Source organism: Triturus cristatus, chromosome 4_1 (assembly GCF_964204655.1).
Source record: "Triturus cristatus chromosome 4_1, aTriCri1.1, whole genome shotgun sequence".
NCBI classification, from domain to species: domain Eukaryota; kingdom Metazoa; phylum Chordata; class Amphibia; order Caudata; family Salamandridae; genus Triturus; species Triturus cristatus.
Genome location: NC_140585.1, coordinates 352,800,012 through 352,816,953, shown reverse-complemented (window position 1 = coordinate 352,816,953; position 16,942 = coordinate 352,800,012). Strand labels below are relative to the sequence as shown.

Sequence of the window (16,942 nt, the reverse complement as noted above, 5' to 3'; positions counted from 1 at the left end):
TCACTCTCCAGCAACTTGCCATCATTGTGAAGACCTTTCCAAAAGGACTTTGAAGGAGAGGGAGAGGATTAGGCTGTATGGCCTAGCAGAACGGTCGACGTCGAAGCAGTTGGTCCCTGTTTGCTCCCCATCGACGTCGGGCTCGGCGTCGAAGACTCCAGCGGCGGGATCGTCGCTGAGAGGTGAGGAGTCAAGGGGAAGTCATGCTGCAAAGAGAAAATCGTCGTCGACTTTAGATTCAGCGTCGAAGCGGATGCGTTCGACGTCGACGGCGTCTAAAAGCTCGGCGTCGAGGACTCGGCGCCATAGTTCAACGTCGAAAAAGCATCTGTCGACGTCAAGAGAAGATCGATCGACGTCTGCACAGAGATATCGTTCGTCGTCGAAAGAAAGACATCGTTCGACGTCGAGGTCGGCGAGACATCATTCGACGTCGCAAGAAGTACGTAGACGATCTCCACAGTCGACGTCGAGACCAAGATCGCCGTCAAGATCAAGATCGCCGTCGAGGAAACATCGTTCGACGGCGAAGAGGCTTTCGACGTCGTCGGAGCATTCGACGTCGAGACAGAAGTCTCCGTCAGGAGTGACGTCGAGGCAGACGCCTCCGTCAGGGCCGACGTCGAGGCAGGAGCCTCCGTCGGAGTCGACGTCGAGGCAGAGGCCTCCGTCGGAGTCGACGTCGAGGCAAAGGCCTCCGTCGGAGTCGACGTCGAGGCAGGTGCCTCCGTCGGAGTCGACGTCGAGGCAGGTGCCTCCGTCCTCACAGGTCTCCAAAGCTTTGGTGAGGTACATGAAGCCTCCGTCGAAGATAATCTCGACGTCGAGACAAGAAGCTCGGAGCCTCGAAGATTCGAGTCAAAGATCTCCGGTGATAGGCCTATCACCGTCGAGGCAGCCCTCTGTTGAGGGTACGCAGGAGGTGTCACATATTCGCCTCACGATTCGACCAGTCTCAAGGCGGAAATCTCCTCATAGACTGATATATACGACTCCTGAATCACCGCGTCTCATATCTATCTCGCCTTCAGGATCAGAGGGCTCAGGTTCAAGATCAGAATCACCAGAGCTTGTGCATCAATCTCCAGTACCTGCAAGAGAAAGTTCGCAGGAGGAGGACAATGCTGTACCTCAAAGTCCCGTAAGGGAGATGCCTCAGGACCCTGCTATGCCAGACGCAATAAAGGCATCGCTAACAAGAATAAGGGGCGTGGTATTCCCAGCGACACCGATCAGACCAAGATCTCGAGAAAGGGAATCCCGAAGTCACTCTCGAGCACCAAGAAGGCGATCCAGGTCTCCCTCCCGCAGAAGAGAGTCGACCAGATCAGAGAGAAGGCGCCGTAGGACCCCTTCTACCTCCCCTTCTTCCAGATCATCCAAAAGGGATTATTCACCGACACTCTCGGAGACGCCACCCTCTCGGGTATCTCCGGTAGATGATATTTCTACGTTTCAAGAAGTGTTGTGTAGAGGAGCTACAAAATTAAATATCCCTATGCCGGTTCAGGAGACCACTTCATCCATAATTTTTGAAACTCTTCATGAACGCACAGTGTCACGCCCTTTATTGCCGTTAGTCCCCGGTTTGCTACAACTGGTAATGGATATCTTTCTCACACCAGCAACCACCAAAACGGCGCCGGCGAGAATTCTAAAAAAGTACCGTCCAGCTCCGGAGGATCCTCTATTCCTTAAATCGGATCCTCCACCGGACTCTGTCATCACCGCCGCTGCCAGGAAGACGCATGCAGTAGCGGGATCTTCAACGGTACCACCAGATAAGGACAGTAAAACACAAGACTCCTGGGGGAGGAAAGTTTGCGGCTCAGCATCCTCAAGCCTTAAGGTGGCGAGTGCCTCGGCTCTTCTGGGGCGCTATGATAGGTCATTATGGGACTCTCTGCAGAGGTTCATTGACAAAGTTCCATCAGAGGACAGACGGGACTTTGAAGAGATTTTGCATGAGGGGAGTCTGGTTTCTAACCAGATCATAAGTGCAGCGGCAGATGGGGCAACACTGGCAGCGCATGAATATGCACATGGAGTCACAGCCAGAAGATCATCCTGGCTTAGATTGACGGCCTTGAAACCGGAAGCGCAGGCAAGAATTTTAAATCTGCCTTTCTCCGGTAGTTCTCTTTTTGGGTCCCATGCAGACGAAGAAATGGCCCGTATGAAAGCAGAGCTGGAGACCATGAAAGCTGTCGGGCTTGAAAAGAGAAAAGAGTTTCGACGCCGCAAGGGAAATGACAGGCGCAGTTACCAACAGAGGGTTCAAACCCCTCATTGGCAAAAGAACCAGGACCAGCAAGGTCAAAAGAAACAACAATACCAGTCCCGCAAGCCATCCAGGGGACGAGGTAACAACAGGCAGTCTAATGCTGGAAACAAAGCTCCGGGGAAGCAATGAGAAGCCGCTTCCTCCGATGCTGTCCACCGCTCCGGTGGGAGGAAGTGTTGCACATCATCTTCCAGAGTGGCAATCCATCACAAAGGACAAGTGGGTACTGAATATACTGCGTCATGTGTACTCGCTTCGTTTCAAAAGTCACCCCCCATCGATTCCTCCTGTCAATTCATCCCAGCATCTAAAGCAGCTCAGAGAAGAGGTAGCGACGCTACTACTCAAATCTGCAATAGAGAAAGTGCCCATAAACCAGAGAGGAAAGGGAGTTTACTCCAGATACTTTCTCATCCAAAAGAGGAGTGTGAAGGTAGAGTTCAGACCCATTTTAGACCTACGGATACTGAACAAGCACATAAGAAAGGAAAAATTTCGCATGCTGGCGCTCCACCAAATATATCCTCTTCTCCGGATGGGCGATTGGATGTGTTCACTGGACCTTCAGGATGCATATTTCCATATTCCCATCCTAAGGAATCATCGAAAATTTCTCAGGTTTGTGGTAGGCAACTCTCACTATCAGTTCAAAGTCCTCCCATTTGGCCTGAAGTCAGCTCCTCGAGTATTCACAAAATGCGTGGCAGTAGTAGCGGCTGCTCTGAGACGCGCAGGAGTCTTCGTCTATCCCTACCTAGACGACTGGCTAATAAAGGGCTCATCACCACAGAATGTGCGGTCACAGCTGTCGCTATGCCTGAACTTATGTCGCAAGTTGGGTCTCAGAGTGAATGTCAAAAAGTCCAATTTTTCACCAACGCAGAGGATCCACTACCTGGGTGCAACTATAGACTCCGTAGTAGGAAAAGTGTTTCCTTCGGAGGAAAGACAGTCATCCATTATGCTAAAAGGCAGACAGATCATAACCAGCAATCTGTCGTCGGCAAGGCGAATCTCATCTCTGCTAGGGGCCATGGCATCCTGCATCTTCCTAGTGCCCAATGCCAGGCTAAGGATGCGTCCTCTCCAGCAAGATCTCGAGGACAAATGGGATCAAAGGAACTCCCTGTGGGAAGAAAAGGTTTGCCTCTCCTCTGCAGCCAAACAGTCAGTCAAGTGGTGGCTGAAGCCAAGGAATCTACAAGTGGGGATCCCCTTCCATCAAGAGCCCCCAATTCAGACCTTAATCACCGACGCATCCCTTCAGGGATGGGGTGCGCATTTTGGGACTCTGCAAACTCAGGGACGGTGGTCCAGCAGCGAGCAGTTGTACCACATCAACATGCTGGAGCTCAGGGCAGTCCACCTAGCCCTCAAAGCGTTCCTGCCTGCGATCACGACGAGTACCATTCTAGTACAGACGGACAATACCACCACAATGTACTACCTGAACAAGCAGGGGGGTACTCGATCCAGAACGCTCTCGCTGGAAGCTCAGTCCCTGTGGCACTGGATCCTAGCAAGGAACATCTCATTGAAAGCGGTGCACCTACCAGGAGAACTCAACGTGCAAGCAGACTTGCTCAGTCGGCATTTTCAAGAACCAGAGGACTGGGTGATCAACGACGAGGTGTTAGAAGACATCTTCGAGGAATGGGGGCGCCCGCAAGTGGACCTCTTCGCGGACGAGCAAAACACAAAATGCCGAGGCTTCGCCTCAAGATACCATCGACCAGGATCCCTAGGGAATGCCCTTTTGATCAGTTGGTCAATGACATTTGTGTACGCTTTTCCGCCTCTCCCACTAATTCCCAAGGTGGTGACCAAGCTACAGAATTCATCTGCCAAGATGATCCTCATAGCACCGGACTGGCCGAGGCAGTGGTGGTACACGGATCTCCTACACATGTCGATCCGCCCCCACAAGCGGCTGCCGTGCAGGCCGGACTTGTTATCCAAGATGCAGGGGAAGATTTACCATCCCAGCCTTCCCTCGCTGAGCTTAACAGCATGGCTCCTGAAGTCCTCCAGTATGGCCATCTGAACCTCCCTCAAGAGTGTATGTCCATACTGAAGGAAGCCAGGAGGCCTTCGACAAGACACTCCTACTTCTGTAAGTGGAAAAGATTTTATATATGGTGTGCTCAGCATCATTATGATCCCACTAAATGCCAGGAGGATGTAATTTTGCCCTATCTTCTACATTTAGCAAGGGCAGGGTTGAAATTTTCATCCATAAAGGTTCACCTAGCAGCCATAACAGCATACAGGCGTTCGCCTTCACAGCAGTCATTTTTTAAAGTGCAGGTAGTGAAGGATTTCTTGCAAGGACTCAAGAAAGTCTATCCCCCTGTTAGACCTCCCTCTCCTTCCTGGGAGCTAAACTTGGTTCTGTCAAAGCTCATGGGTTCGCCTTTTGAACCTATTCATAAGGCTACCCTACAGCACCTCACATGGAAGACAGCATTTTTAATAGCCATCACTTCAGCACGGAGGGTCAGTGAGATACAGGCCCTCTGTTCTAAAGAACCCTACACAATTTTTCATCTAAATAGGGTGGTGATGAGAACTCATCCTTCGTTCCTACCCAAGGTGGTATCGGAGTTTCATGTAAACCAAGCCATCTCCTTACCAACCTTTTTTCCCAACCCCTCCTCTCCGGCAGAGAGGGCGTTGCATTCTCTAGATGTCAAAAGGGTCCTAAAATTCTACCTAGATAGGACTAAGAATGTCAGGAAATCTGATCAATTGTTTGTGAACTATGGGGTTGTCCGTATGGGCTTTGCTGCATCCAAACGTTCCATTGCTAGGTGGATTGTTTCAAGTATTACATTGGCCTACCAACTGGCTCAGAAACCATTGGGGGCGCGCCCTAAAGCGCATTCGACAAGAGGAAAAGCGGCTACCGCGGCTTTTCTCAATAATGTCCCACTCTCCGAGATCTGCAAGGCAGCTACTTGGAGATCTGTCCACACTTTTACCAGGCATTATTGTCTGGATTCGGACACCAGAGCAGACACTCAAGTAGGACAAGCCTCCTTGAGGAATCTGTTCCATGCATAATCATTTTCATGATTCTCTTTCTCCATGGGTGATACAACCTTAGTTTCATTTGCCTGCAGGTGGAAGGGGAGCTTGCTACTCTATTCAGTGCTTATGACTATTGATGAGGATCCCCTGGAAGAGAAGGGTAAGTTACTTACCTGTAATCCTAGTTCTCTTCCAGGGGTATCCTCATCAAAGTCATAAGCAACCCACCCACCTCCCCAGGCAAATGAGAAGAAGTGTATTATTCATTATGGAAAGGATATATCTTTGTGTTTAGGACTACGGTCCCGCAAAGAACAACTGACCTAACTGTCACCCCTGAGGCATGATGGGATATGGAAGTCAGGGCTGCCTTAAAGGCACGGTGCCAGTTTTTTACCTGTACAGGGCTTTTTAGTCTCTATGGTATTATATTGCAATGCAGCCTGCAGGCTGGCAATGTGTTGTACATCTGTGTTTTTCCACAGTTTGTTCTCTTTATTTTTTGCTTTCTCATGAGTGTTTACCTCATTAAAAAAAAAAAAAAAAAAAGAGATTTAGGTGTATTGTTATACCTTTATATATATATATATATATATATATATATATATGTGTTATTGGATGTGTATATTTACATTGCCTAGCCTTTTATGGGAGCTGCATTTGCTTGGAAAAAATGATATATGTTTATACATATACAGAGCTGTATATATGTATGCTTTTTACATATATAATTTTATTATTTCCGGGGTCCCCGCACATGGGCGGGAATATTCAGTGCTTATGACTTTGATGAGGATACCCCTGGAAGAGAACTAGGATTACAGGTAAGTAACTTACCCATCCTGAGCTCATGTATGTCAAGACACTCTCATATGTGCTAATGAAGTCATTAGTGCATACTAGAGTGCCTTCAAATATGAGAATTCAGCATGAGCGCTGTACGCAGGAAAGATTGTTTGTATGCCTGAGCTCACGCATTTCAAGGCAGCCCTCCTCTATCGAATTCCACTGTGTCAGGATGGACCATACCATAGCTCTCTTGTGAGAATGGCTAATAACACCCTCACGACACCCCAGGTGATCCTTTTTATTAGACAACCACGGCCACTCCTTTTGTAGGGTGGCAACTTATCCTGATGAAGAGTCTAGCCGACTGACCATTTAATGCAGTTCCTGGACCAATTACTGGTTATCGTACACGTTTTAGAAAGCAACTCTACCTACCCATGCTTGATGACTGGTGAACTCTACAACCGTACTATTATATAACCTTCTTATACAATATTTTGCATTGCACATTAGCTACACTTTGTATATATTCACATCTTTTAGGAGTATATCTTTGTCATGCATAGGTGCCTTCACTTGTGCCAATTTGTAAATGGAATCTAACATATTGACAGTCGTGCACAGGTTTCTTCACCATCAATGCAACTGATAACAAGAAGGTTTAGGTGGTACGTCCCCAGAAGGGCCAAGAGATCAGCCAGTGGCCAATTGGTGCAGATTCTAAAATCAAAATCTATAGGCCTTTTCAGTGGCTGTGACTAACCTGCAGAATCCTCTGCTTCTTCGTGTATTCAAGAAATCATTGCTGTTAAAGTTCACGAAAGCTCCTTAACCCTGGCTGTATTGACTTAAACCTGAGAGCACATTTAGGAGCCGATTCCGATCCGGGTCGGAAAGCACTCCTACCGAGTCGGATCTGGAGTGTTTTCCGACCGAGCTGGACTCCTACAGTCCGACCGAGTGAGTACGATGCGCATGTATGCTGTCGTACTCGGTTCGGTCGGACTCCCATAGAAGTCAATGGGAGCCAGTTGTATGATGCGTACATGCGCTCCCATTGACTGAATGGGTACGTCTCGAACAAGTGCGCCCCCTACAGTGGTTACGCGTCGGTGCCATCCGCAACGTACATGCCTGTGTTGGGGAGACTCATAGGTCTCCCCCTGTGTGCGAGTCGTATGTCTGCGGGTGTCGGGGGGTCTGATGCGGACCCCCGAAGTCCGACGCGGGCCCCCGAAGTCCGACTCCGGGAGCTTTTGCGCAGGCTGTCCGACGGGTGCATCGTGCTGGCTCGGTCGTGAATCGCATCCATTGCACGCCACGGTTAGCTTACGACCGAGACGTACGGAGCTGTTCGGACCCGGAAACGACTCGGTCGGTGAATTTCATGTAGCTCGCATCGTACTGGCTCGCTCGTACAGCTGTACGAGTCGGCCGTAAAACACGCGTACGGCTCGTAGTTTTTCCGGCCGGATCGCGTTCGGTGCCCTTCCGACCCGGATCGAAATCGGCCCCTTGGTGTTATGCTAGCTGTAATTCGTTAGCACTAAGATACTTAAATGCTACTGCATTTTATAAATATGGTAATACATATGGTAACACAACATGTTTGATAACTGGACTACATTGGTGTAATAGATGATAAATCTAACAATAGTTCTTGTTTTTCACTCTGTCTCACAGAGCACTGCAGATAACAAGAAATGCTGAGATTCTCTCACCACTGGGAGCGCTTTACTACAACACTGGCCGGCCTGAGGAAGCCTTGCAGGTCTACAGGGAGTCAGCAGCACTTCAGCCTACAAGCAAGGAGACACGCCTGGCCTTGGTAAGCTGGCAGTATCAGTAACTCTAGAGTATATGAAAGGATTATGCTTATAACAGGGAAATCTTAATCTAAAGTGTATTTTCAATTATGACTCAAGCATAAATAACAATATCATGCTAACCACAGAGTGTTAGAGGTGATAATTCTGATTAAAAAATAACAAGGAGATATAGTTTTCGGAAAATGAATATTTTTTAGTAAGCGTGTAAGTTTCTTCCGCCCTTAAACCATCTGCTCCTTTCTGTGATTTTAGCCCTGCACTTAGTGAGTTACTGTGGTTATTATTGACAGCATCAATTGTTCCTTTAATGTGATGCATCATGGACTCATTTACCATCCTAAATATAAAATGTCTTGTAGTTCCCACCATAAGCCTTTCTGCCATTCATCAGCACCAAAACTGCTAGACAGGCATCCAATACACAGGGGGCAAACATGGGCACTTCATCGTACCCTCATATCTGAAGTTCAAAGAACTTACTGAAGTTTTTGGGGTATCTCAAAGGTGTGCTCAGCTTTAGCAAGTAAATCTCTCTCCCCATTAACCTCATCTCGGCTTCTCTCTGCTTTTCAATTGCAACCATTATGCATGTTTGGGTGGTCACATGCTTACACAAACCAAGGCAGCAGCATTTACATGATTGATCCAAAACTAAAGCTTGTAGATCAAAGTCCCATAATCAACACATGGAGGGCACAATGCCTTTTTCGCTCATAAAGTCTTTCACTGAAAAAAGCCAATTCGGCACTGATGGGCTAGACAGTAGGCACATTATAAGAAGTCACGCCAGGACTCTCCTGAACGTGTCATCCAGACAGGGAACTGAAGACATCATAGGTGCTTACTCAAACGACTAAAGGGATGAGCACTCTGGTAGTCCAGATACCCATGAGAAGGACAGTCCAGAATGTTTGTGCTCCAATGACTCTGACTTTGGAGACCAATCTTCTCCAAGGCGTAACAAACCCCAGATTCAAGACAGACCACGCTTAGGGTTTCACACACACCTCACACCAACAATCTTCCCTTCGTGAATCTACCTAGCATAGAGCCTCAGCTCCAGCACAAAGAACGGCCCTGAAATTACTATGCCTTGATCGCCACCTCAAGGAAAGGCACGACAGATGGCATTGCCCACTGTTCCTCAAGCCATTCAAAGCAGAAAAACACCTTTGCTGCCAGAGACTCAAAAGTCAAATCTGGAGACAGCCTCTACCTCAACTCCAGGCAATCTATTCTCTGCTGAAGAAAAAGGCAGCCAGCGGAGGATTTACAATGACTATATCTCCAGCCACATCTTCTCATGGCCAACCCCATGCCAAAAGAATGCACAATACCACCACCTGCACCATCATCCTCATGCTCACCAACTCCATTTGTGTCCATTCACATCAACTCTGACCAAGACCAGCAGCAGACCAACCAAACCTATAGTCTGAGGTACTGCCTACAGATGACAGAACATACCGTTGGCATAATTACAATGTGAACGCTTCAGACGACTCCTTTTTGAAACCATATCCTGTCAAATCCTCCCTCACACTGACACAACTACCTATTAAGTGGTCATACATTGTGCGGCAGACCACCACAACGTCAAACTACATATGAAGGAAGCTGACTCCTTAAACACATTATAAAACAGAGCTGTCTACACAGTTCGTGGTGATGATTAACAGCATGCTCCACAGGCAACTTAAGAGACTTATTTAAAACACAACTGTTACACCTCGGGTGGATTAAAAAAAAGATATAAGCCTGCTAAAGGGAAATGGGGGATATTCCTCCAGCCGATAAAGCAAAAAGATCAATGCAGTAAGCAAGCAGGTGGCTGTAGGAGTTGCCATACAACGGCGAATCACAAACTCTGTAAGCCTACTTTCCGGGTATGACAGACATCAGTGGAAGCGAATAAAGGAGCTTATCAGGCACCTTCCAAAGGAGGGAAAAAACTGTTTGGATATCAGAATTGAGTTGAGACTGATCCGGAAAGGGGGCCACTCCGATCGCACACTGAATTGTGAATATGTGTGATGACACACCAGTACTGTGTACTTGTAGTAGAAACACTTGGGTGGGTTTTTCCTCCTAGTTATTGCTTCACCTAAAATCAGGGTCAAATGGACAAACCACCTAGCACTATGCCTATTACTATATAGTGTTAGCACTAGCAGTAGTTCACATTCGCAAACTGTAAATTAGGATTTGATATGATAACAAAATATTTATTCTTTTCTAGCTATTTTCACAGATTCAGTGTCCTGGTAGTGTCCAGGCTTCCTGAGACATTATTTCCCAGAATGGAAGGTGATGTAAGAGAGTGTGAATGTGAGTGTGGTATGCACAATTAGTCTTATACACCAATTAATAGTGGGATAATTATCATAATCTGAGACCCTGGTAATCGCAGGTGCCATATGTAGTAGGGGTCAGCTGGGTCATTTTAAAAGCCAAAAGAAATTTGGGCAACATTAAACCGGTTGATGCATGTTGACCGAAGGATGTGGGAGTCAATAGCCACTCCCTTTACAACCCAACTAATTTTAAATGATCCAAAGGCATCCTAAAAATAAAATTAGAAGGTTTTACCTGCAGGCCATTTTAAGATTTGTAGATTGCTTCTTTCCATTAACAACAAAGTGCTCCCTCCAAAAGTGAAGTCGAGCCAGCCAGTGGCGTAACTTAGGCCCACCCAGGCCCCGAGGTGCAGCGGTGCCCCAGGTTCCAGTGTGCCCCCTCAGCACAGTACTCTGGCCGGTGAGCCCCTGACAGAGTCCAGAGGGGGGCCATTCCATGTAGTTTGCAAGGGGACCCCTCAAGTTTCGTTACGCTACTGAAGCCGGCCTGATAATATTAGATGTACCAGATGTAGGACTGTTAGACTTGGCATCTTCTGGCATGTCTTCTCTGAGTTTTTGCTTTCTGACCTCCCGGTTTTGACTCTGTTTTTGCTGATTTAGTGTTTCTACGCACTTTCTCACAGCTGATCAGTGTTAAAGTGCAAGTGCTCCTGTTGTAAACTGTGTTATGGATTGGTGTTTCTATGATTGGCATATTTGATTTACTTGTCAGTCCCTAGTAAAATGCACTGAGTGTGCCAGGGCATGTAAATCAAATGGTGTTGGTGGGCTGCAGCACTGGATTGTGCCACCCACGCAAAGAGCCTGTAAATGTAACTCTGTCCTACCATTGCTGAACCTGTGTGCAGTTTGGGACTGCCATGTCGACTTGCCAAGTGTACTCATTTGCCAGGCCATAACCTTCCCTTTTCTTACATGTCAGTCACCCCTAAGGTAGGCCCAAGGTACCCCTGTGGGCAGAGTGCAGTGTATGTGAAAGGTAGTGTAATAATCAAACGGGAGAGAGAGGAATGATGTGGGCTAGTTCACTTCCCCTGGTACAATAGGTAAATATCAATGAGAACTAGCTTATTAGTGGAACCTAGATGTCCATGTCAGGAGGAAAAACTTTTTGTTTTTTATAAAGACCCTCACCCACCAACCTAGTTGGTGGCATGCTTCATCATCAGGTCCCACCCAAGGCACTGAGTGCACCTTGGGTGTGCTTCAACGCCTGACTACAGCGGAGCTGGTTTTGTGTAGTAAGAGTGCAGTAAAGTGAATGAATGTGAGTTAAAAGCTGTCCAATGGGTCCCTTTTGACTAAAGGATTTTAATAATGGGCTCTTGCCAGTATTAAAAACAAGAAGGCGGATATGTGTGGAGGTGCAATTATGTCTCCAATATCTTATAAACATAAGAATGAGGTCTACATGTTTCAGCCAGACTGCTGTGTATGCTGGCTTTCGTCAGGACCAATGTGTACGGTGAGTTAGTGGTGGTTAGATGTGGTTTGTTTGACCAGATATGTGTCGCACGGGCTAAGGTGCATTTAAATGAGGCAGGAAATGTTCCTCTATTTGCTCAAAACCTGTTAGGAAAAGAACAACAAACAGAAAAAACAAACATAGACATTAAGTAATTGTAGATTCTCATATTCGCACACTTTTAATGTGATTAGATGAGCACGTGTCCGTACGCTATACTTCGGGTCAAAAGTAGCCGCTAGGCACCTTGGCTACCCCAAACACATTCAAGCAGACAGAGTAGCACACAGGACAGGCTTGTCATATTCAGCATGAAGGCCGGACATAGGCCTGCCACTGGGTCTTTTAGGCGGTGGTTCGTTAATTAATTTCCTACTCATTTTTAATGACCTGGATCTCATGAGCTTCCGACAAATACAATTTAAGTCTATGGATACATAATGTCACTGAATACAAACTTTATTTACACAATGTTATCCAGACACCCACTGAAGATCTCACAGTCTTTCTTCAGTTTTGACCACAGAAGGACGCTAGTCATGATGACGTGCACATGAGGATGCCAGTCGTCATGATGTGCATGTCCACAATCATTCGCGGCACCTGGCTGAAACAGGAAGTACTTAAACCGGCTCCGAGATACCTGTCTGCATCTACGGAATCCCGGCAGCAGGCCGCAGTAGGTATGAGGAGCGGGCACGTAATCTTGACAAAGTAAGTAGGGTGTTTGGGGTCTCGTTCCCAGCTTTTGGACGGAGTTCCCCATGATGACCGGGAACTCCACCCTAAACGTTTTTCGTTTCTCTTTCTCCCCACACACATAGTGTGTGACTACAGGTCCCGTCATGTTGCTCACTCTGAAAATCTCATTGTAAGCACTGTACCTTTTCCTTTTTTCATGTTGTTAAAACCACGAACATTCCGATAACTCAACGCTATGATCAAGGCACAGTAGCGCATAATAATCGGCATTAAATAACAGCCACTTTCTCACAGGCGTCAATATCCGTTTCACTGCCGCTAATTTGCAGCATAATGTATGGACACGGCGCTCATCTAGTCACATTACTAGTGTGCGAATTTGAGAAGCTACAATTACTTAATGTCTATGTTTGTTTGTTCTGTTTGTTGTTCTTTTCCCAAAAGGTTTTGAGCAAATAGAGGAACATTTCCTCCCTCATTTAAACGCACCTTAGCGCTTGCGACACATATCTGGTCAAACAAATCACACCTAATCACCACTAACTCACCGTACACATAGGTTCTGACGAAAGCCAGCATACACAGCAGTCTGGCTGAAACATGTAGACCTCATTCCTATGTTTACAGGATATTGGAGACATAATTGTACCTCCTCACATATCGGCCTTGTTGTTTTTAATTCTGCTAAGGGCCTATTATTAAAATCCTTTAGTCAAACGGGACCCATTGGACAGCTTATAACTCACATTCATTCACTTTACTGCATTCTTACTACAAAGAACCAGCTCTGCTGTAGTCAGCCTGATGATGAAGCATGCTACCAACTAGGTGTTTGGGTGTGGGTCTTCATAAAAAATAAAAGGTTTTCCCTCCTGACATGGACATCTAGCTTCCACTAATACGCTAGTTCTCATTGATATTTACCTATGTGAAAGGTAGGACATGCTCTGGTGTGTGTTGTATGTCTTGATAGTGAATTACTGACAATTTCGTTTTTCACTATTGCAAGGCTACCTGTTCCATTAGAACAGAATGGAGAGTTTGTTTATAACATCTTATAAACATAGCTGGCCCTAGGAACTAGGTAAAAAAATAAAGTCTAGTATGCCTGAACTCAGAATCTAAAGATGCATCTTTTAGTGAAGGTGATTTTTACGTTCTGTGTTTGAAAATACCACTTTTAGAAAGGAGGTATTTTCTTGCTCAGCCATCGAGTAGGCCTCTGCTGGGGTTGTGGATTGACTGTCAGGGTTTTGGATGACAGGGGCTGGGAAGGAGCAGTGGCTCTAGGTGGGTCAGGAAAGGGCTGAATAGACCTAGGCTGCATTTAGAGTAGGGGTAGGAGATTTCCTTTCACCTGAATGGGCCTGGTCTGCCTCTGATAATGCTGTCTCCACCCCCTGCCAGGAAGCCACACCAGAGAGACCAGAACTGGTTTTGGCTGGGCACAGACACTCTCTGCCTGAGAGCACAAAGGATTTTGGACTATAAAAAGTGGAGCCAAAACCCCTGAACTTTAGAACTCTTTTCGACCAATGAACTGCCAAGAAGAAGAGCTTGAGAAGCTGTGAGGAGGAACTACCACTTTGCTAAGTGCTTTGCTGTTTTGGCCTGCAGTTGCTGCATCTGTCTTGGGCAGTGAAAGGACTGGACTGAACCTTCTACAACTTCTTTTTTTGAGTATTTCCAAGGGCTTGAGGTAGAGCTTGCCCTCTGTTCAAGAAGTCTCAGGAATAGCAAGACTTCAAGTTCTTCTGCCCTCAGCACTGGGGACTGTGTGTTTTGTGCTGCAACAGAAGAAAAAGCAACCCGACGTCATCTACGACGCCACTGCCGACTGTCCTGAAGGCGCCGCAGAGGGCACCGCAGCAATGCCGCATGGTGACCCTGGTCTCACCGACGATGCCATCTGACTCCGCCACCGAGCCGCTGCTCGTACCGCGACCTGTGGGCACCGCACTCCGCACCACCTCGCTTTATGACGCCGCCTTGGTTTTCCCGAAGACGCCGCTTTACGCCGACATTGATTCCACTGCCTGCACTGTGGTTCGAGGGCACCGCTCGTAAAGCTACATGATGCACCGCCCTCATCCAGCACCACAGCCTTGGCATACCAACGCCGGTGACATCAAATCCAGTTCGTCAGCCGATGACAGCGCTTCAGCAACGACGCTGCCGCTGCTTGCACCGTGACCTGCCAGCACCACGACAAGCACCGCATCACTTTGTACCGCGACCTTGGTCTCACCAAAGACGCCATCTGATGCCACCATCCAGCTGCTGCTTGCACCGTGACCTGAGGGCATCGCACACTGCACTGCTGCACTTCTCACCGCAGCACCTGACGCCCGCCAACGCTAGCACTCCTGACTTCAAACGCCAGGAGTTCGATCTGCAACACATGTGACTTCGAGGGCCCGACGACTCCTGCACCGACCTCCGGAATCAATGCCTGCGGACGCCGTGCTTTCAGATGCTCAACAAGAGGATGCCAACGCCCTGCATTTCTAAAGGTACTGTTTTGCGGGTCTTGCCTACACCGTAGCTGGCCCACGATGCCACTGTCAGCCAGAACAGTTTGGATTTGTTTGTTCACGACGCCATGATAGTCCCGGACTGAGCTATCGACTTCAAGGAACTTTATTTCAAGGTTATTTTGATAACTGAAGATTTATAAATACTGTATTGTGGATTTTTATCGTTTTTGGTCTCGTCTTAAGTATATAAAAATATTGGATATTTTTCTAAACTGGTGTGGTGTCCTTTTGTAGTGCTTACACTGTATTACTGTTGGTTACGAGCAATTGCTTTACACACTGCCTCTAAGATAAGCCTCACTGCTCGTGCCAAGCTACCAAGGGGTGAGCAGGGGTTATTTTAGGAGTTTAACTCCATTATCCTGACTAGAAGGAAAGGTCCCTACTTGCTCAAGGTGCAAACCATTGCCAACTAGAGACCCACATTTCTAACAAGGACTCAATAGAGATGCATTCCACATGGAAGGGTGGGTGAGACAGACTTCCTAGGGAATATGTTACACTTGTCCTGTGTGAAAAATTATTTTCAGAAGAAGGCCTCCTCCTAGTGATTTAAGCCTAATATTGGGGAACTGAGGTGCTCCAGGAAAGTAGACAATAGAGGTCTGCACTGGAGAGAGGTGTTACCTGCCTCCTAGAGGAAGCCCCACAGGTTTTGGGTCAAAACACAAGCTTCAAAGCTAAAGCCGCCTTTCAAGGGCAAATGGGGAACACTTGGGTGAAGAGGCAGCTCCATTGTTTAGGCAGAATAGCTAACACCCGGGAAGGTGAGGGGAAACCTGTTGTCAAACTGTTTTTTCAGAGGCGTGTAGCCCCTTGGTAGCCACACCTCTGAGTTAGGCTAGGGAGCTCTGGAGTACAGAGAGAGAGGTTCTGCTATCTTGGGACTGGGCATTATGGTGCATCCTGGGATAGCCAGATGCCATGCACCCCAATAACTGGTCATCAGCAGGGAAGCAATAACTGCACATTGCACATTCAAAGATATGTTTCATAGTATTATAGTAAATATCCATAAAAATATTTATAATAAAGCACAGAAATTGACAGTATGTTAATACATAATACCAGTAATAATCATGCTAATCAATAATGTTTAATTCATCCTGAGACAACATATGATTAGTAGTCAAAGGCTGACTCATAGTGACAAGCAGTAGGTGCAGGATCATCTTCTAACAATTGATGCAGTAATAAGGGTAGATAGAATTGACTGAAAGAAATAGTCCAATCTGTTAAAGTATTCTCAAAGAGAAGACACATCAAAATTGGGCATGTTTTACCAAGGAGAGGTGTGCTTGGTTTAATAATAAAAACAAGAATTATAAAAAGGGAGAAGAAAAACTATGGGGGAAGTTGGAGACATGTTAATTTGTTCTGTCACAAGCAAAGATTTGCACTGCATCTATGTCCTCCTAATTGTATCTTAAAAGATCTATTGAATCTCTCCCCTATATTTTGAGTTGTTGGTATCAACCACTAGGAATATAATAGCATCAATTCAGAAACAGGCCTAACCTTTCTCCAACGTTCTGGCTGTATTTCATTTTTTGGGGGGTTAACAGTGTGTTAGAATTTAGGTTACTGGTTGACTGAGGTGTGAGCGCTGGTCAAGCCGCAGCTACAATCATAATCAGGGTAAAGTACAAACAAACCCCAAATTAACCTGTGCTCAATGCCATGGTAGATTGGCACAGAGCAGTCAGTCTTAACGTAGAGGCAATCTGTAAAGTATTTGTGTAACACCTCAAACAGCAAAAATAGCACACAAAAGGATCCCACACCAGGTTTAGAAAAATAGAGTAATTCATAAGACAAGACCAGAATTAACAAAAATCTAATTAGTAGGACCAGAAATATTGAGTTTTAGAGTTTTTAGTGAAAATAGCGTCAAAAAGAGCAAAGCGGCAACTAGGGCTATCAGGTTACAAGTCACAAGTTCTGTA

General features: G+C 46.6%; 1 protein-coding gene across 1 annotated transcript in view; it reads left to right on the top strand.

Moving 5' to 3' along the window:
- The window catches only part of TMTC1 (transmembrane O-mannosyltransferase targeting cadherins 1), a 1,415,052-nt gene that overhangs the window by 1,317,031 nt on the left and 81,079 nt on the right, over positions 1-16,942 (top strand). Inside the window, exon 16 of the mRNA XM_085652351.1 lies at positions 7,787-7,931. Coding sequence (XP_085508477.1) covers positions 7,787-7,931 — 145 coding nt within the window. The remainder of the gene's footprint in view (positions 1-7,786; positions 7,932-16,942) is intronic.